This window comes from Tricharina praecox, assembly GCF_024521635.1.
Source record: "Tricharina praecox strain CBS 144465 chromosome Unknown BZA05scaffold_2, whole genome shotgun sequence".
Taxonomy (NCBI): domain Eukaryota; kingdom Fungi; phylum Ascomycota; class Pezizomycetes; order Pezizales; family Pyronemataceae; genus Tricharina; species Tricharina praecox.
Genome location: NW_026250404.1, coordinates 1,164,381 through 1,185,091, shown reverse-complemented (window position 1 = coordinate 1,185,091; position 20,711 = coordinate 1,164,381). Strand labels below are relative to the sequence as shown.

Sequence of the window (20,711 nt, the reverse complement as noted above, 5' to 3'; positions counted from 1 at the left end):
CGTCCCGTCCCGGGCAACCTCAAAGACGGACTGGACGAACGATTGACTGTCCCGACCCCCACCCCCAGCCCCGGGACCCCGCGTCCGGCTGCCGCCTAAGGCACCCGTCGATTCAGCCACGATCACCGGTGGCCGGCGAAATGAGAGTAAGCGCGAGGCTAAGCTTACGCAAGATCCGTCCGTGCGCGATGCTGTCGGCCGTGGTGAGAGTTCGAACGAATCGAATGTTTCTCGGTTGCGATGGCAGCTCAAGCTCCTCAGCAGCAGCAGCAGCAACCCCAGCGTACGCGACAAGGCTGTCGGTAAGCTTGGAGTACTCTACATAGTCGAGGACTTCCGACTTCACTGGACCAATGAGTTGCGACGGATTTCCACGTCAGAGCTTGCCGACCATATCCATCGCGAAACAGTTCGAGGATGTGCACAACGGCGTAAGGGGTCCAAAGGGATTTTCATGGCATTGTGGATTCTTCCAGAATCTTTCATGCCATGAACTTGCCATGGCTCATGACCTCCTTCCGAGAGCACTCAAGATAGGTGAGAAATATCATAGGCATGTACTGAGAGACCCTTGACGGGTACGAGCATATGAAGAACGTGATTCAATTGGAAAAGCAAAGAACAAGAAAAAAAGCAGGCTTATGAACTTTTTTGTGGATGTCTGTGGTGTTGAATAATGTCTGATGTATAGAACAAGAGACCGACCGACAAGACAAACAGAAAAGCATCAACAGAAAAGATTTCAACGTTGAGCGACCGCATCGGGTCTGCCCGCCATAACAATTAGTCCCACCATACCGCCGCTCACCGCTCCCCGCTCTCCGCAACACAGAGGCGCCTCGGCCCCGCGCTCCCTCAGTATATACTCAGTTTTGCCGAGCCGGAGGTGCGGGATGACTCGCTACCAGAGGTTTCAATCACTAGAGTACCGTCGTCTGCTACCACTATGAGAGAAACACATGAAAGATGAAGAATCTGATAAGATGGAAGGAGGAGAGGCTAGTCGGATCGGTGGATCCGAATGGTGGTGTCAGCCGGACTAGCCGAATCGAGTGACACCAAACGTTGTAGGCAGCGAAGGCGAGCCATACTAAATGACTCTTCGAGGTTGAATAAACCTCACCTTCTGCATCATCTTTCATTTCCGCCTACTAACTTCCAGGATTACGTCACTTGACTAGGTACTCTATGTATCATACTTGCTCACCCAACAATTTTGCGAGCAGCCGAGCGCCACACTCCAACTCGGTCGGCCGCAACAACCGCCATCGATTGTCGGCCACTCTGAATCTCCACATAGTGTCATAGCCCGAGGGACTCCATACCCATCTCCATCTCCTGGCGACTCCATTTGATCTAGGTATTCATGGCGAGGACAGTGTCTTGGTTTGGTTTTTTGGTGCGACGAATATTGTTAACGAAGGGTTCGGCGTGATTTTGACGTCTGTGGCATGTGATCGCGGCCGCTGATCTGACCCGTATTCCAACCCCAGACGGTGGGCCGCGGCGACCCGCGTCCGGAGCGTCTCCTGTCGTACCATCCGCTGCGGACAGTTTTTGATATGGTAACTACTGCTGAGTCTGCGTGTTGTAATGACACCATCTGCAGCGCGCCATGGGCCGATACTTTCTAAGCCAGGTATTGCTAGTGAGAGCATATTGGCCAGTCTTTAGCTGGTGGTTATGTAGAATCTCGAGGCGAGCCCGTATGTACTACCGTACAGAGCAGGAAGGGACTCGACCCCGATACCGTGTAGAGTGATGTGTCATGAAACAATCCGATGCGGTTATATTGCCTGGCGCTTGTGTCGAATCTGGAATGATCATTTCCCGCCACCGCAAATTCCGACTCCGGCAGCGGATATGTATGACAATTGTCAGCCGGCACGTTGCATGCACGCAAGGATCATAATCTAACTCTATGTTAACCGATAAGAGGGTTTTCTCCGCAGGGGTGCTCCGTCACCTTTTTTTTTCTTCCTGATACTAGGTATGAGCATTGAGGGGTACTTAAACAGTACACTGCCGCTCTGAGAGTCAAACAATCCACGCCGCCATGGAGGTCACTCCCACCAATCTCGAGCGGCAGCCGACACCGAGCAAGACGCCGCTTCCTCACATTGGACTCCCGGACGGATCCAGTAGCTCGCGCACACTCCTCGAGCGCATCGAAGGATGGGAGGACCGCTTCGGCGTCGAAGCCCGCGGGATCCAGCGAGTGCCTCCGAGCGACCGCAACCCGGTGTCGCTGTTCGGGACTGTACAGATCGCACTCAGCTGGTTCTCCATCAATCTCGTCGCGAATAATACCCTCGTCGGTATGCTCGGGCCGTGGGTCTTCAGGCTCTCGTTCAGGGATTCCGCCCTGCTGTGTCTGTTTGGGAATATCCTCGGTGCGGTCGGCCCGGCGTATATATCTGGCCTGGGTCCCAAGAGCGGGAATAGGACCATGGTTATCTTGCGCTTCGTGTTTGGGTGGTGGCCGGCTAAGCTTTGCGCTTGCTTGCAGCTGATTGGAACTCTGGGGTATGGGCTGTTGGCGGCATTGATTACGGGGCAGATATTGTCTGCGGTTTCGACGGATGGAAAGATGAGCGTTGTCGTGGGGGTGATCATTGCGGGAATCGTTGTGATGGTGGTCTGTGTGGTCGGAATGAGAGTCTTCCACGTCTACGAACGGTCAGTCAGTCGGGTCAGCCGCTGCCATCTTTGCGACAACATATCTAACTTATTTGTAGGTACGCTATGATCCCCTCACTCATCGTCTATTTCATCATGATCGGCAGTGCGGGGCCCAACTTCAACACAACAGCGCCGTCCCTAGGCACACCCGACGTCATCCGTGGGAACCAAATCAGCTTCTTCTTCGTCGTCTTCAACACGGCGTTTATCTGGAGTATGTGCTCGGCCGACTACTTCGTCTACTACTCCGAGACCATGCCACGGGCTGTTGTGGGAACGATGTCACACATCGGCGTGTGTTTGGGTCTCCTCTTCTCCGAGCTCATTGGCGTTGGGCTCGCCTCGGGTGCGGCTTCGAAGATCGAGTGGGGGGATGCGTTAAGCGTCAGTCCAGGTGCCATGATGGCGGAAGCATACACGCCTCTGGGTGGATTCGGGAAGTTCTGCGCTGTAGTGCTGGCACTAGGTCCCAGTGGGTGACCCTCCTCTCGCCTATTCCTCCCTGGTCCTCGGTTGACATCTTTAGTCGCAAACACTATTCCCGGCATCTACAGCTCCGCCCTGGCGTGGCAGATCCTGGGTCGCGGCTGGGAAAAAGTACCGCGTGCAGTCTGGACCGTGAGACCCCCCTCACCCCAACGTCTCTCGGCCGCTCTAACATCATATGTACCAGGTGTTTGGCATTCTTGTGTACACGATCTGCGCCATCGTCGGTCGCAACAGCATCTTCACAATCTTTGAGAACTTCCTCGCGCTCATGGGACCATGGGTAGCCGGCTGGGTAACGATCCAACTTTCCGACGAGCTCGTCTTCCGCCGACACCGTAAATGGAGATGGGAGGATTGGGATAAGCCGGAGAAGCTCCCTGTTGGCATCGCCGCGTTGGCAGCTTTCCTGGTGGGATGGGCTGGTGCCATCCTGGGCATGTCCCAGGTCTGGTGGGTAGGGCCAATCGCTAGAAGGGCGAAGGGAGATCTGGGGGTGCCCATTATGATGGCCTGGGCCGCTTTGGTGTATCCCCCTCTGAGGTGGCTGGAGATGAGGCACTGCAAGAAATAGAGCGGTCTGCATTCGGGGATCCCACCTCCGAAGCAAGTGCTGAATAAACACCGAGTACATACACTCTCCAGCGATACTCTGGACTACCTATTGATCGTGAACGTCACGTTTGAATTCTTGCCCTCAAATACCCAGCAAAGAGTTTTTCTCCTTGGTTGAAAACGATGATATTCTTATTGAACGTCCTCGAAAACCAGTAGTAGTTCAACGGAGTTTACCTTAAGCAGTAATGGATGTCGATCCGCGTGATACTTTCTATTTACACCCAGTGAAAGAATCTTTCTTCTCCTAGTAGCTATCCATCCATGCAGATGGGTTCGTCGCTCCATATCCACCTGCGACTGGTCACTCGTCTTCGTCGAGACGATCTCGACGCCGACCGGAAGCAAGCCTCCGTTCCGCGCCATCCCCCCGCTCCCTACACTTCGCGCGGACCGCGGGAATCAGCAGTTCTCGATCCCGTTCTTGTGGCACAGTCGCTTTATTATTCTCGCCGGCGGGGAGCTGTATAATAGTTATCGGCGCATTTTTTTTAGGTGGGGCGTTGACTAAGGACTACCTATGATGCACCTGCACCTGCCCGCCTACGCACTTCGCCGAGGGACTCGGGAGAACCCGCTAGCTCTCATGCCGGGAGATTTTCTTTCTTTAATATGTATGCCATTATCCCCACCGCTTCCCGGTCTGGGTATGGTTGAAAGCAGTTCGATGGCGGGGCCTTTTTTTTCCGTTGTCCTGGCGAGAATGTTGAGTGATTGTGCATGATCCGATTCCCTATGGTGGCCGCCCAGTCTGGATCCCGAGGAACACTCATGGCAAGCCGATCGCGCAGTTTAATCACAAATATTCAACTTCCTTCCAATCGTTCAAAGCCACGGGTTCTCAAACATTCCTGCGCATAAAGTCATATCCGAACGAGCCTCCATAAAATACAAAACAAACACCCAAAAGAGATAACTAACAGCACTACTCAACTTAGTTACTAGAAATCCTCCCACACACACACACTACTTTTTCGGCCCAAAATGGATATGCTCCCAAATCACCTTCCCAATTTTCGTCAAAGGCGTCTCCTCGCCACTCTTTGGGGGCGTGATTGCCTGCTTGTCGCATTCCGTAGCTTTGCCATCCGTAGTCCACGCAGCAGCCTTGGCAGCCCGCCACATCTCCGCTGGATCGTTCACCGTCGTTTTGGAGTACGGAAGCTTTTTGCAGCCAGGCGACCACCTGAAGAACAGCGGTACTGCAGTCGTCGAGTTGTTTTCACCTAACCGGAACTGGTTTTCTATGCCAATCCTGGTATTGACGAGACGGGCGCGAGGGTACTTGAGAACGTCCTTGTAGTTTGTCGTATCGCCAAGCGCTGCCCAAGTTTTCTCAACCATTTGTTTGAAGTCGTGAACGGTGCCACTCTTGGTACCACCGACGGGTTGCATCGCTGTGCTGTTGGCCCTCCCACCGAACGTGTACGTGCGGACGCCGACGTTCCTCATCAATTCCATCCAGTTGTGACAGGTAGAAGCGCACTGGCCAGCCCCGACGATAATGATGTTCTCCTTGCTCCATTCGCTATTGGACCCGAAGTCGGTCTTGTCCAGGTCGGGTCGCCAAAGAGACATGGCGGTAAACGAGTCGTTGAATGCGACGTTGCGGTATGGGCCAAGAACCTCATCGAAAGTTGTGAAGTTGGTGCCGTTCAGGTTTACGTACTCGTTCAGCAGGGTGTGTTGGAGGTTCTCCGGATCAAAATCTTTTTCAGCCTTCCACACTTTGTCCAGGGCTGAGTGATATCGCATGTTCGCATAGTAATCCGGCTCGTCGGTTCCGTCAAATAGATCTGGGAAGAGGACTCGAACAAATCTCTTTGCAAGTATGGCGGTTCCTCCACCATTTCCGGAGACGTCGATGATGAGTCTCTTCGCACCCTTCTCGTGGAAAGCCTGCAAAGTCGTGTTGAGGAAGAGCGACCAGCTGTCGGTTTCCTCTATGTCAAAGGTGGAAATCCGAAGAATCACCGTTTCATTATCACCATCTGGATCCTGGAACCAAACGAGCGATTCATCTTCGTTGCGGGACACCGGAGTTGGATAACCAACTATTGACGTCGTGGGTGTCGCCGACGTCTCTGCCGAGTCGGTAGCGGTTGCAGGTGAGTCGGTAGCGGTAGTGGCGGGGAAGGGCGCGGCCGTTCTCTTTTCGACGACCTCGGGGGAAAATGCGCTACTCCAGAGAGCTCCACTCGGATCCTCCTTCCAGAGAGGCCCGGCAACCTTGGGTGAAAGCGGCTTGAGTTCCTCGGCAGACAAATAACAAACATTCTGGATCAGTTCTTCGGTCGAGTTGAATTGAAGCTCGAGATTCTGAAAATATGCCTTCCACTGGACTTGGACTTTCTCGCCTCCCACGAAGCCAATCTCTAGCTTTTCTTCCTCTTCTCCTACAAAGTACTGACGAAAGTTAAAGATACCCGAGTTCTGCTCCCACGGATAGTTTTCGAACAGCATGTTGAACCTGGTGTCGGGATCGTGGTACATCCAAAGATCAGGGTGATCAGACGCCAGTCTGATCAGGAACTCCTCCGCAGGAAGTCTATTGATTGTTTCGACTTGCTTGTCTAGCTTCGGTTTCGCCGTGGTTCCATTTCTCTTCAAGGTATAGATACCCCGTGTCCCAACTGCCGTATCCGAGACGGCCACGAGGGGATAATCATGTGTGTACTTGAATAGGTAGTAGTCACCACAAGCTGGGTAAAACGATGTGTGCATGTCGCGATAGGACGTCTGTACCAGGCCGATGTCGCGGAAGAAGTCGAATCCATTCTTGTAGTGTCCGCTCTTGACTTTGGCTTCGATCCCGTCGATGGTCTTGTCGACGTCGAACGCTGGAAGCTCATGCAAGGGCTCTATAGGGACCTTGTAGAAGGCTTGCCCAGCATACCAAGCATTCGTGTGACGGAGAGTTTCAATGAGCTCGGTGGCGTCGTCGGCAGAGAATGGAACCGATCTCAAGCAGTTGAGGGCCTCCGTGGGCGTAAATGCTGTCGGACCGTTGACATCCTCTGGTATCACCGTATCGGTAATGTGCCTTTCAATCACGCCTGACCGGGAGTGAGAGTTTACTACTGACCTGTGAGTTGGATGCCGCCGAGCTTCTCGCATGGATCAATTTCTGTAGTGCTTGCTGTCAAACATGTGGATGCGAATACCGCCAGACTCGCGCCTCGTAGTAATAGGTGTGAAGCTCTCATGGTAAGCGAAAGATGCTGTTGGAACTGCCGTGATATGGGTAGAGTTGACGGCAGACTTGAGCATTAAATACAGATCTATTCACGCCATATTCCTGAGGGTCCGACAAGTGGTAGGGCTGTGCTTACCCGTAGCGGGGTCTATTGTGAGGGGTGAATATCCATTGGAAGGGAGCATTGAGTCAGTCCTATGGCATGGCTGCCTGGGACCCTACCAGTAGTCAGAGTGGGGACATAGGTACTTTCTCCTCATGGAGTAGTCCATGCTTCGCCGGCCAGCAGGCAGCATGACAAAATGTGTGGCCAACATGGTGGCTGAGAGTGTGATGCCATGGCGGTTGTGGAGGCGTCCTCGAGAGTCGAGAGTCGACGGTGAGTGAGGGGGTTGAGAAGTGTGCTTTGCTGCTAAATATGGCGCAAGCGGGCTGCGCCGTGTCAGATGTCTTGCGAATAAACACTCACCCCGATGATATTTAGCGCACGTTCCGCTCACCTTGCTGTAGACTCGCTAGATTAGCAAGTATACTAGAGCACATGGGGTTGTAACTAACCCTCGTATGTAGATCGCGCCCCCAAGGCGAACTGATATCATTTCTACGCCGGCCCTGAGATCAATGGAGACTAGTTATGATACTCCTACACCGTGCGAAATCAACCGGACTAGACCGTGTTGAAATGTTCGGGGTATTGAATCGTACGCAACCCTGACGTGGCGGCCCACTTGATGCAGGTGCCGGCAGAAAAGTCTCCACGCCGGTGATGTGGAGTGCTTCGACTCGGGATGTATTAAGTCGTGTCCATGCTGAGATTAATAGCCTATAGGAGAGGCCCTCACTGCATTCAAGCTTAGTGTCTAGAGCTCTAGCCGCAACAATCGATATGACAGGTCTAGACTCTACGCACGTCTGTGGTGATTGCTGCCGAAATGCTCACCGGTATGGTATGTATCCTTTCGCATAGCCCCACCCGCCGCCATCCATGTTCAACCAGTGGATTCTCTGTCTACCTAATCGGGGTTCAACGTTTATGGTCCAGTCATTCGATGTAAAGCGATGCACCTGCCCCGCCGGAACTCTCAGCCTCATGGTTTCAGCTGGAGGAAAACAACGGTAATGGCGGCAAGGTTCTTCTTCATATTCCTTCCCCATGAGTAAGATCTCAGCCCTACCAATCTAGACTTAACTAGCGTAGAATAGCCCTGACCACTGACCAGATGGCAGATGCTCATATATACTGAACCACCAATAACTACTACCGGTGGTATGTGTGCACTGCATCAACCTCGATCACTCGTTTCAATCATCCCCACCCAAAGCCACCCTGTCGCGATTCTCCTTCAAAAGTCACATCATCAAGCAACATCTTCACTCGTCGAAGATTTTGCACATTAGTCATATCGGTAATATTTGGTAATATTTGCACGCCTCCAGAATGCTGTTTATTTTCATACTTACTTCTGCTTCTGTCTGGCATGTCTAGCTGGTCATCCGCTGTATTTTGCGAATCAATCGAAAAAATGTTACTCGTACTTTTCAACACACCCCTCCGATGTCAAACCCCGACTCCTTCGACATATGTAGTTCGGACGGGCTGTACCTATGCGAAACTAATTGATGACCCCATCCCCCCAGATCTCACCGAAGATACACCCCCGAATGCTCGACCAGCCACGCCCCTACATAGTGGAGGGTGTATTGGAAGCGACCGGTGAATTAACCGTCTTCCGGTAGGGCTGATGCTCTTCATCCATGACACCTTCTCGCTCGGAACCCTCTCGCCGGCCAATCGTATACACAGAAACCGCGGTTTACCATGGTTTATAACTAAGCCGGATCAGGGATCCCGGTGAATATTGACCGGAGGAAGCAGTGGCGTGTGTTGGTGCTCAACAGACCTGAAGAAGTTCGGTGACGGAGTACATTGAATCCCACATTGTCTACGTACTCAGTGCTGACCGGATTCTAGGTGCAGAATGATAGTGCGAATGTGATGGCAGTGTGCTTGGTAGTCCACTCAGCGCGGGGCTGGATATCTGGGCTGGATATCTGGGCTGGATATCTGGGCTGGATCTCTGGAGTCTGGGCTGGCTACGTTGGCGCGGCGCCCAAAGGCGTTTGGGCTGGCGGGCTAGACGCTTCCTACGACCACATGCTTTCCCTCTCGCCTACAGCTCCTCCTTCACTTCCTCATCTCGCCGACAGCTCAGCCACAACGCCGTTTAGTCCGGCGCCAGTTGTGGGAAACTACATATAAGCCGGTTGGTAATGTTTTGCACTTTTCAGTGGCTTCCGACCTGGCTGCTAGTTACAATCTTGGTACTGGCAGTTCCGATTCGAGTTGTCGCTTCAGTAATACGTGGTTTAATCCGTATGAAAGACCTGTTCAGGACAACCATACGGCGACTAGGTACTTCCCGAGGACGTGGCCGTGGCAGAAATGCCCAGCAAGCTCCGATTCTATATCAGTATGACCGTTGGCTGCGCGAAGCTCCGGAACCCTATGTCACCAACCCGATCATTTTTTTGGAAGTCCAAGGTTACCGCATATCCTGACATTGCCCGTACGGCTCTGGATATCTTTGAGATTCCGGCCACCTCATGTGAACCAGAACTAGTTTTTAATGGCGCGAAGCTACTGCTTACTGACCGACGAGCCTGCATTAAGCAGGATATCATTGAGGCTGGCGAATGTCTACGGCATTGGTAGCAGCAAGGTCTCTTGGACTTGCAGCTAGATGAATCATCTCTAGCAAAGGGTTCCGGTCAGAGAGTATCTGTCTACATCTGGGTGGGCGTGGAGGAAAGCAGGGAAGCCGGTAGCGGGTGAAAATGTACATGATGTGAATGTTACTGGATTTCACAGAAGAGAGCAATGAAGTGATCGCCAGGGCGACGGCGTCGCTGGGTTACTGAGCGCCCATCTAGGATAGGCTGGCTACTGAGCAGTGAGCAAAGAGATGTCGGAAATAAATTCCATCACGGCTGTTATTCGCGGTTTCACTCTTATGCAAATATCATAATATCTCATCGGTCGCGGGAACTTCTCGTGAGTCGCATTTTCACCAACCGCCCAAATATCGATGACAGTGCAATCCACTCGACTTCACTTCGCGGAATGACTCAGTCATTCCTGTTCGATGACTAGAGTCAATAATTCTCGGTGACTAGAGTCATTCCTTCAATGACTCTAACTGTGTGGGTTGATTGCCTTTTGCAATGCTTCGAACCTATCTCAATACACTGTTACTACTAGCCTGAATGGCCCACGCTAATGCATTTAACACACGCTAATGCACAGTACAGAGTACCCCGCCCTGGACTCTCCACCCAAAGGGATAGTTAGTAGTTCCGTGACATGTAAACCCCTAACCCATCCCCACCCCACCAAACTCCTCTCCTCGCTGTCACCTACCGTCCCTCGCAACTTTCGCTCTCTTTTTCTCTCTTTTCCGCTCTCTTTTCCGCTCTCTTTTCCACTCTCTCTTTTTCTCTCTTTTTCTCTCTTTTTCTCTCTTTTTCTCTCTTTTTCTCTCTTTTTCTCTCTCTTTTTCGCTCTTTTTCGCTCTCTCTATCTCTCTCTCTTTTGCCTCCTCTTTTGTCTCGGTAGGCGCTCTGTTGTGGTGTGGGGCGACCAGCACTGTGTTGCAACACAGTGTGTTGACCATGTTCGGCTATTATTCTCACCTTCGACCGCCGTAATACACTCTCACTGTGGTGGTTTTGCGTGTACGGTAACTACGGCGACGACTTGATCAAATCCAAATAATCTCATAACCAGTTAGAGAAAGTTGAAGTGACTGGAGCTACTCATATGTTATTACTACTTCGCGAAAGCGGCATTGACAAAGAATGGGGCCCTATATTTTCGCTTTCGCTACGAACTTCGAAGTATGATGATAGCCATCGCGAAGGTAGATACGGTATGGCGAGATGTAGACAATTGCTTCGTATTAAAGGGATTGGAGATATTATATAAAAATGCTAAATACGTTGAATGACAGTACTGGCACCGCACTTTGAGAATTACTTACGAAAATTTTACTGTTGTAAAAAATACACCTTTTTTACCCAGATCCTAGGGTTCCAGTAATGCGTGCACGACGCATTTAGGAGCTCCCAAAATACGTCATGCACGCATTGAGAAACTAAATGCGCGTGGCCGCATTTATGATGTACCCTATATGCGTAGAGTTCAATAATCACATTGATACTTTAAACGTAGTGCGCTCAAATATGCGTGTAGAACATATTTGCGTTTATCCTCATAAGCGGGTCACTTCCTATATGCGTACGAGTTTATAAACACGTTCATACTTCTCTATACGTAATGCTGATAATTGCGCCCTTCCTCATTACGTATTAGTTTCTCAATGCGTAAAGGCTGACTAGCGGTTATCCTCACAAGCGTGTCACTTTCTATATGCGTACGCGTTCGTAAACACGTCTATTCATCTATGCGTAAAGCTAATAATTGCGCGCTTCCTCATTGCGTATTAGCCTCTCAATACGTGAAAGCTGACAAGTACGTATCATACGTAATTCTTTTCCCTGCGTACATTCTGCAGCAATCAACAGGCATACACACTGTAAGTACCCAACAACCGATCTAACCATGAAAACCTTCACAAGAAACATGAGTCCCGACAAACAAAAAATGCCCCATCACCGTTATAGACAATACCGACAAGCCCGACTATCTGGTCTACATCGACAACGGTAAGTCGTCGAGAGGGCATCGACGCCGGATCACCTTCGGATGCGTGGACTCGATAAACACCTTCATCCAGGAACACCCTAATGGGATCGTAGAATGCAAACATCTGGACGCTGACTGCCTTGTCGACATCCCCTTCACCACCAATCTCATTCTCGTGCTCTATTTCGTAGAGAAAGAAGAAATGAACTCGTCCAAAGCATGTCTGACCCTGGATGTCGAGTCGGACAAATGTTGCATCGCGGCTGACACCGGGCTCGAATCGTTTGCTCCTCACATAGGCTTTAGAAAGAACATTCTCAACGTGACGGTCATTCGTACGCAGATGTTTGTAAGCTCGAACATATATTTTTGTGGGCCGCCAGATGTTTTTGGGGTCCCTTAGAATAGCATTCAATTCTTCGGGAATCCTCATGTCGTAAAGGTTAAGCATATCCACGAGAGCCCGAACTTCTTTGAATGTCAATTCTACCTCCCCCGCGCGTGTATGTAGAGACGCTTGGTGTTCGGGACTGCGATATGTCGACTTGCGGTCATCCTCCTCAACGGCTTCTTCGCCAGGTTGCGATTCAAGTTGGCGACGCATATATTTCAGGATATGGGGACACGGCGAATCACTGAGCATGTCAAGCCTAACTGCCATAGGCAACGACTGTATCTGTGTGTCGTGAAGGATGACCAGCGAGAGATGCCGATCGATGTATCCAGCCTTCTTTAACTTCACCCGTGGGGTCCAGAGTCCGCATGTACGCTCCATTACCCATTGCGAGTAACTCCACATCGGGCCGAGCCACTCGACAGCTTTTCCAACGTGTAGTAAGGCGTGAAATACTGTCTTGCAAGCTGCTACGCGGGACAAATCGTACTGGTAGTAGTGGGCTTCGTAATGATGTACGAAACGAACAAACTTAGCATGCAGCGACGCTTGTTGGTCCTTGGAAATCGAGTAGCCGGTCGCCGTAGTCATAGCCTGTTGATCCCTTAGCTTCAATTATGGGAGCATGTTCCAATTCGAACGAGTATGGGCTTCTTGTGCATACTTCCACGAGATTCATCCACTCGGAATAGTACGGCTCGGCGAGTCGGTTCCGAAGGACGATGGGAGATACAACCTGAGACTTGGTGAGAAAATAAACAAGGCTAATGCGGCTGGCAGTCAAACATACCTGCACCCACGTCTTCCATTCTGCGGCCTTGAGCCTTTTTGCAAGGATACTCCGAGGTTTGTCACCAAACGCGACAGGAAACACCATCTGATTGATATCTTCCTCAATCTCGCGCCATGAGCCTCCTGAGATTTGGTATGGCTCCTCCTTCCCTAATGCTGTCTCATCGTCCATAGTGGATATGTTTGGAGTAAAGGTTCCTAACCAGTGGTCTCGCATGTACTGGGCAATGTTCAGGTAGAATAAGTGCATGGAATCGATCCCAAAACTCCAAGGAAAGATAATAGATGGTAGCTCCAATAGCACCGTGTAATTCTTGACACCTGTCTTCTCGGTGACTTCAGCGTCACCAGTGTCTTCGACGTGTCTGGCGTGCATCCGAGTTGTTTCGTGGTCTCGCAAGGGCAAGGCATCGGCATTGTACGAGCGCCATTCCGGGTTCGCGTTCTCGGAGGCTCCTTCGGGTGACGCAGGAGCCCGAAGAGGAGCGTACATATGTTTGCACTTCTGACTGTACACTCCTCGAACCAGGCAGTAGTTGCAATAGTGTTTCGCAGAGTGACCGGAGAGTCCCATCAGCATGTCCTTTGCAGGCATATCAGCCCCAATGGCGACGATATAGGCCCTCATTCGAAACTCGGCGTTGAGTCTTGAGCCGTCTATCGCAGGGACACCTCTGTGCAATGCCTTGAACTGCTGCACAAGCGGATAAAGGAAAGAACTGAAATCCTTCGGCTTTTTCGGTCCTGGGACAACTCCGAAACAAGTGATATTCTCCTGTCGAAATCTGATGTCCGGTGAAAGGTTATAGTTGACGAGAACTATAGGCCAAACCGAATGCTGGCGGCCTCTGCGGAAGAGGTTGACGCCATCAGTACTGCAAAAAAAGGCCAGATCGGTGTCTTGGTTAAGCATGTCTTCTTCCTGCAGACGGCGAATGAGCTTGCCATCCCATATGTCTCGCAATTCTCCCGAATGGGATCCAGAGTCCGCAGCAAGTGCTTTTCTGTACACCTGGAAACGGGCTGCGGTGGCCGCGTGGGAGTACTTCAGACGGAGGAGATGAATGATATCGATGCAGTCGAATGTTTTCTTGCAGAGCCTACGATCAGGACGAGGCTCTCCGCATATAGGACAGGCTTCTGCGTTGGGGTTTTCGGCAAAACAATAGCAGTTATTTTCGCACACCTGGTAATGTAGGTATCAGCATTGGGGAGCCAAAACATTAACTCGGACAGTGTCTGCGTACCTGGTAACGTATGTGTCGCACTCCGGTCTTCCTCTCAAGCATAGCATGTATGGTACGAATGTCCACAGGACGTTCAGCAATCAAAATGTCCAGTATTTCTTGGTATGCTCGATATCCCTCGCGTGGCGACTTGCTCTTGATTTTCGCGAGGAACATTGACAGCGAGACGGCTTCCTGTTTCGTCAAAGCGCTTAGTATCCCGTAACCGAAGATATCTAGTGCCTCCACCACCCCGAGCATGTCCTCCGGATCGTCGTCTGGAATTGGAGGGTCGTCCCTGTTGAGATCATCGAATAGTTCATCAATGAATTCCTCCGGGTAAGAATATCCGCCCAGGGCGACTTCAGGCTCATCACCCTCATCCGAGTCCGATGGTTGATTGGCTCCATACCCATATTCGTCTTCGGAGCTAATGTGATCGCTTTGAGCTGATGTCATGGGTGATTCCTTCCACCAAGGAAAGACTCCTACCGGGTCAGGCGAGGTGTCGGGGTGGTCGGTCCGCGATCGCTTGTCACGATGTGGGGTACTAGGCGATTCCGAAGAGCTTCTGGGTGTCCCTATAACAGGACTCTCATCTTCCAGGGAGTCTTGAAACATTCCATGGGTATCGCTATCGTGGTCTCCTGCCGAAGAGGTTGGAGCGAGAGCGAAATTATATCTCGACGGAGCACGCGGGGCGACCAGACCGTGCACGACGGAATTCTGCGGGATCTGTGACGCCGATGCCGGTGGAGCAGCCCTGATAGCACTGAAGATGGGATTCGATTTCGATTGATTAGGGGCGCGGAATCGGTGGCCGAGTGGAGTTTGGGAGCCGGCTGCTGCATCGCCAGCTGGTGCTCTCCCAACTCGGTCATTGCCGGATTCTGCGTCCGCTGAGGGATCGGTTGTATCTTGTTGATGACTGGAAGGCGTCGCCATTGGGCCGTACTACTGAACCTGGGTATGAATTAATACAATTTGCTATTTCGCGATGTATGGTACTTACTATGTAAATCTGGCGTCGTATCAACTCGGGTGTACGGAAGTGATGTACGTTCGTGGGGGAAACTCGAAGGATGGAGAGTGTAGGAATATTTGGGTAGATGAGAAGAGATGATCCATTCGATACAGCAACAGCACTAGCGGCTGCGAGTTCTCTTATGCAGACAGGTTCAGACTCAGACTCTAATCTAGAGTAGGTTTGCCTCGTCCGCCCGTCGTGTAACCATAGGTATTCGCGTCGACGCTTGGTCTCGACTCCTCCACAGCGGAACTTTATTGGAGCCAACTCGAGGGGTGTCCAAAGTTTGACAGAGAGAAAAATGATGTTATGTCCTCTGTTGCTGCTCGGAGAACCATAACAGGTACATACGAGGTGGGTACCGTGGGCGGCCTGCGCATACTTACCCGGTCTATCATGAGGTATGTTACACACGATCCGTATGTTTCCGGGGGTAGCAATCGACGCAGCTCTCATCGTAGTTACTCCCTTGCTCTTCACGTATCCACCAGGTACTACTCATATTTGTTGAACCAAACCTCGCGCATCAGATTCCCCATCATCTGCTACGCCCGACTCTATCCATTCTCTCACTCCGCCTTCTCACAATGTCATACTCGGGGCCCCACAACTACGAAGAGTCCGACGGCGACCTGTCAGATGACGCGGGTGTCGCCCGCGACGCGCCGGTTCCCCGGAAAGAAGCGGCCAGCGGCAACGTACTGAGCCTGGCTGGCCTCGACCAAGCTACAATTGATCAAATTCAGGCCCTCCTGAATCAGAGCAAGAAGAAGCTGCCTGCTCAGCCAGCATACAAAGACAAACACGCGTCCAAGAGACGCAAGGTGGTATACAGAGCAATGGTTGTTTCCCACTGTGATTGGTGCTGACGGTGGCATCCGCCAGACCAATTCTACCTTTGGTTCCGAACCCAGGCAGCCGGTCCATACCAGCGCCGTGTTTTCCCGCCGCGATGAAGACGAAATCATCCACAGCGATGATCGAGACGCGGGGGGCCATTGGCATGAACACGAGAATGATGACGATGGGTATGAGGATGAAGACAGGGATAGAGGTGTGGATGAGAACGGGGATGTGGATGAGGACGGGGATGAGGATGAGGATGATATTGAGAATAGTGATGATGGACCATTGATTCCAGACAGTCGGGTTGAACCTCCAACGTGCGTCAAACGTGCCAGGAGACCCCCCACCTTTCCGATGCAGAACCCCGCGCTCGCCATGCGCATGCCTCCGCCAGCTGATGTGGATCTGGTTGTGACCAAAGGACTTGGCAAAGGAGGTTTGCTCCGTTATCGAATGGGGATACCACTAGATGCGGATCAGCGCACTCGGAATGCCGCCGCATTACACTTTTATACGGAAGCCAAACGACTATGCGGTCACGATCTCTCCATGCCGTTTTCATGGTACGTTGCCCACGGGCGTGCTGAGGAGATGATTCGAAGTGAGTAGTGCTTAACCTGCTCAATGATTTATTTTCACATACTCATGCCGGTTAGGAGTGGTGGATGGAATGAACGAGAATGGTCATGGCTGGACGCCTAGGCTCGCCCGGGATGTCCTGATGAATTCATGCCAACGTCACGTCCAGAATGCCCGCCGCGCTGAAAACGAAGTCAGACGCCAATCGGGGAACCCGGATGACAAGCCACGGAGGGGACGTCCAAAGACTGGCAGGATAGCACAGCGGCCCACTGTCCGCGATCTTGTTGCCAATATGAAGGCGCTGCCGGAATCTCTAGGCAAAGCGCCTCGTTCTTCCCCTTCTACGCCCCAACCTAAATCTACAGATACAACCACCAGCCAGAACCCATCGGGAGACTTTGGCAGTGAGACCGCACGGCCAACAACAACGCCGGTGGCCACCACAGCCGCAAAACAAACCCGGGGTCCGACTGCCGGGCGCAGCGAACGGAAGGCTACAATAGAACCACTCCGCTCGTTCCCATCACCACACCCGAAGGTTATCAAGTCGGCTAAACAGCACAGGGCCCAGATGGCGCCTATTCCTTCCAACAATACCAGCAAGAGGACACGTCATCAAACCGAGTCAGCAATCGTGCCATCCTCACATACACCCGTCTCTATGCCATTATCAGCTCCTCCGTCCTCTCAGGTTAAATTGGGAGGACATATTGGCCAACATCGCAACAGGCAGTCAAAATTGAGGGCAGATGAGCAGCCCCAGCATACAAGGATTTCTCCCACGTCCAAGTTAATTACTAACAGCAATACTTCGATGTCTTCCGGAAGCGCCGTCTTCTCCGAGCCGGAAGTCAATGTTCACTACCGCGCCGTTGTTAATAGGATATCGACTTTACTGTCAAAAGCATTCGAATATGACGATTTCCTACGAGCTGTCCACAGTGCCGCCCGCAAGTCTGTCAAGGGTCCCGTGCCATCTGCCGACATGAGTATATGGTATCGTCGAAGCGCTGGGAAAGAAGCGATAATATACGATTCAGATGATTACAACAAATTTGTCGAACGAATGGATCAGGATGACATCCAGCTAGTTGAAGGATGCGTAGTTTTCTCGCTCGTTCCTGCAGCTCGGTGGGAGCAGGAATACGACTCTGCCGAGGATATTCATCAGCGAGGTACATATGCCCTTGAATTGCACAAGTATGGCACTGATGAACACAAGAACCCACCCCAACCCCGCTTCCCCGTCCCCGATACCGTCCTTCCAGGTCCAGACAAGATTCCACTTCACAACCTAACCACCAACGCTGAAGTATCGGGTTCTTCTGCAGACGACCGGACCGTCATCAATACCACGGCCCCGAATCCGAGAACGAAAGTTCAGTTTTCACTGACGCCCATTTCCACTGGACAGTTTGCCGGCATTGGGAGTGTTGAGCAGCAGACAAACCTGTCAGTCGGGAGGTCTATCTCCGATCATGCATCCGTAACCGGCAAGAACGTCACCAAAAGCACACCTATTGCCAATATCCGGGTGCCAGAATCGCAGGTAGGCCCGCCGAGCGGCCATCTCCGGCTAAGTTCTCCTTCCGAGCGCCGCAGGATGAAACCAAACTTGAAAGCTAGGAAGATAGCCAATACCTCGGACGACGTACGAGAGAAACGATCACAGCAGCCACAACGTCGCAGGAAAGCGATGAGTGCCAAAAATGCACGTGCTGTCCGAGAGTTTAGCATCGAAGAGGAGTGACGTCAGGTACGAGCTCCATCCACAGGTGCGATCGCACGCAGAGTCTAATACACAGTGTCTCAATCGCACAGCAGAAAACAAGTCATTAAAATCCGGCGAGCTATATCGATTACATGCTGGAGCTGGATGAACGTATGATGTAGCCCTCATTCGATATCACCCCCGGTTATGAAATCGTGCTGATTCGCTGCTACCTAGCATGGATCTGGCTAGGCGATGGAATGTTTGAGTCTCTGAAGTGTTTTGTATTGTGCGGATTTCTTTGTCTATTTTATCTAGATTTTGACCACCGTCTGCTTCTCCAGCGGTATGCTTGGTACAACTGCCTGTATATACAGTGGGTGTATATATGGTGGCGGAGCGCATTAATCAATGAACGTATTGGCGATTGGGACGCATTAATGGACCGGGACGTATACAAGAAGCGTGCATTTAAGACCGAAATCATGACGCTCCACGCTTTTAAGTGTTGACGTTTTTAGTCGCACACGCTATTAAATACGCATTTAGGCACGCATTTAAGACGTTTATAGGATACACGTGTTTAGAAAAATACGCATTTGTGGAACCATAGGGATATATAGGCGAGCCCGTATATAATCTCGTATAACTAACGAATTCCGGGCCCACTACAACAACAAACACCTCCACCTCTGTTGATCTAGCTACTATATAGTGAAGGGAGGGGGTCAAAATTACGCCTTTTTCCGTATCAGGACAGTCAAAATACGTATTTTTAACCATACTAATACGATTTTTGACCGTACTGATGCGGAAAAAGCGTATTTTTTATCCCCTCCCTTCACTATACAGTATGTAAGACACCCAGTATAAAGGGCAACGGTGTGAGATCAGTCTGTTAACCCGCTGGTGATATGAAGTTATCTGCTGATAGTTACAGCGTATTTAAGCTCCCTTTGGCACTCGGGAGACGGCGTAGTACGGCCGTTGGTGGTCGCACAGCCGTTCATCGAGATACTAACGACGAGTGTGTACCGGCCCTCGGGACGGAAGACACAACGGAACCCCCGAGTCGAACTTCTGATCCGAAAGCGGTAACGGCCAACCCTGAAGAAAAGTGCGTCACCACAACCTGGCAAACCCAAAAGACGGGACGCGTAATATTGGAGAATATATGACACGCAATGGGAATACGCAATGGGCATACGCAATGGGCATACGCAATGTGGAGCGAAAAAGCTCGAGCATGGAAGACAGATGTCGTTCTGTATAGCACTGTATATGGATAAACCGCCCATGTTGCCCGCTCTTCTCATATCTATCTCTATCAAGCAAGACTTTCAGTTCAATCCCTTGCATGTTCTCCGTCTCTCTCTAGAGTACCGCACCTTCTGTCCGTATGATCCAAACTTCCGCACCGCCCAAACAAAAAACTCCATATATCCTATTGCAGGACCAGAGAGGGTAGGGGCGAGGACAACGGCGGTGGAAAGGCGGCGAGGGCGGAAGAGAAAAGAGAGAAAAGAGAGGCAAGAGCCGGAGAGATGAAAGCGCGAAGGAGGAGACCTGGCCCCTCTTCCTCCCCACCCCATCTGGCCTCCTCGCCCTCACTCACGCCTAGACATCAGCATCGGCAATAAACTCGGAGAGCGTGAGAACCAGGGTGAGAAAGAGGATACAGGACGATCGAGGAGACGGGTTGGAGGACATAGAGAACACGGGGGGCAGGAACGAGAAACTGGGTTTCTTAGTTGAGTTTAAACGAGGTTGGAAGGGACGAGGAACCGGATTCATGGTTGAGCTTAAAGGAGGTTGGATGGGACGAGAGCTGGACTAATGAATACCTTCATTCGTTCTTCTATTCTTTCTCTCCTTCTTGCCGGTATTGAGCGGGAGGGTTGAGCGGGGAGGGTTGAGCGTGGAGGATTTGACTCTCGAGCGGGGAGGAACTTTGAGCGGTGAAGGCTGGGCGGAGAGCAATAGGGAACCGGTATCGAGCTCGCGGCCAGCGGTCGGTGACAGCCGGGTGGAAACAAGTATGCAATCTGCCATGATCTACTAAGATAGAATGCAATGATGATTAGACAAAACAAACATCCAGATATTAATATGGCCGTGGGAGTCTCCACTACTCTCGCGGCCATTGTCCTCGTGCATGCTGGCGTGAAGAGGAACAATGAGAGTGACCTCAGCTCCTCGACCTCACAGCCCTGCTTCTCTCCGCCAGTCTCTCTCCCCGCTCCCTCAACTTCCACTCCGACACCTCACTGGCTGCACTATCCTCAGCGACCTCCGGGGTCCGCCTGCCCACATCAGTGGCGACAGGACAGTTAAGGATGACCTGGCTACACCGCTCGTCTGCGAAGAGATCTTGGATCTTGAAGTGATCCTGCCCCTCCCTGTCCCCTTCCGAACCTCTGCCCACAGAATCTTGTGGCGGAGTGGCTGGTGA

General features: G+C 51.6%; 3 protein-coding genes across 3 annotated transcripts; 2 read left to right on the top strand and 1 right to left on the bottom strand.

Moving 5' to 3' along the window:
- Positions 1-1,929: 1,929 nt before the first annotated feature.
- BZA05DRAFT_384910 (uncharacterized protein) lies at positions 1,930-3,806 on the top strand. Its single transcript, XM_051482356.1, has 4 exons — positions 1,930-2,679; positions 2,739-3,154; positions 3,209-3,300; positions 3,356-3,806. The coding sequence occupies exons 1-4, from the start codon at positions 2,057-2,059 to the stop codon at positions 3,740-3,742; spliced, it is 1,518 nt and encodes a 505-aa protein (XP_051343548.1). The 5' UTR covers positions 1,930-2,056; the 3' UTR covers positions 3,743-3,806.
- Positions 3,807-4,573: 767 nt separating this feature from the next.
- On the bottom strand, positions 4,574-7,486 carry BZA05DRAFT_384908 (uncharacterized protein). Its single transcript, XM_051482355.1, has 3 exons — positions 7,116-7,486; positions 6,869-7,044; positions 4,574-6,800 (listed from the first exon to the last, which is right to left on the bottom strand). The coding sequence occupies exons 2-3, from the start codon at positions 6,987-6,989 to the stop codon at positions 4,750-4,752; spliced, it is 2,172 nt and encodes a 723-aa protein (XP_051343547.1). The 5' UTR covers positions 6,990-7,044; positions 7,116-7,486; the 3' UTR covers positions 4,574-4,749.
- Positions 7,487-16,223: 8,737 nt separating this feature from the next.
- On the top strand, positions 16,224-18,086 carry BZA05DRAFT_106902 (uncharacterized protein). Its single transcript, XM_051478526.1, has 3 exons — positions 16,224-16,567; positions 16,623-17,723; positions 17,771-18,086. Exons 1-3 carry the CDS (start codon positions 16,321-16,323, stop codon positions 17,857-17,859), a joined length of 1,437 nt encoding a protein of 478 aa, XP_051343546.1. The 5' UTR covers positions 16,224-16,320; the 3' UTR covers positions 17,860-18,086.
- Positions 18,087-20,711: the final 2,625 nt, after the last annotated feature.

Excerpts from the sequence above, each read along its gene's own strand:
- BZA05DRAFT_106902 (XM_051478526.1), top strand. The coding sequence starts at position 16,321 with ATGCAGAACCCCGCGCTCGCCATGCGCATGCCTCCGCCAGCTGATGTG. Across the intron at positions 16,568-16,622 it reads TGCTGAGGAGATGATTCGAA|GAGTGGTGGATGGAATGAAC; the intron begins GTGAGTAGTGCT and ends CATGCCGGTTAG. Across the intron at positions 17,724-17,770 it reads CGAGGATATTCATCAGCGAG|AACCCACCCCAACCCCGCTT; the intron begins GTACATATGCCC and ends GATGAACACAAG.
- BZA05DRAFT_384908 (XM_051482355.1), bottom strand. The coding sequence starts at position 6,989 with ATGAGAGCTTCACACCTATTACTACGAGGCGCGAGTCTGGCGGTATTC. Across the intron at positions 6,801-6,868 it reads CGGCGGCATCCAACTCACAG|AGGATGTCAACGGTCCGACA; the intron begins GTCAGTAGTAAA and ends CGGTGATACCAG.
- BZA05DRAFT_384910 (XM_051482356.1), top strand. The coding sequence starts at position 2,057 with ATGGAGGTCACTCCCACCAATCTCGAGCGGCAGCCGACACCGAGCAAG. Across the intron at positions 3,155-3,208 it reads AGTGCTGGCACTAGGTCCCA|TCGCAAACACTATTCCCGGC; the intron begins GTGGGTGACCCT and ends TGACATCTTTAG. Across the intron at positions 3,301-3,355 it reads TACCGCGTGCAGTCTGGACC|GTGTTTGGCATTCTTGTGTA; the intron begins GTGAGACCCCCC and ends CATATGTACCAG.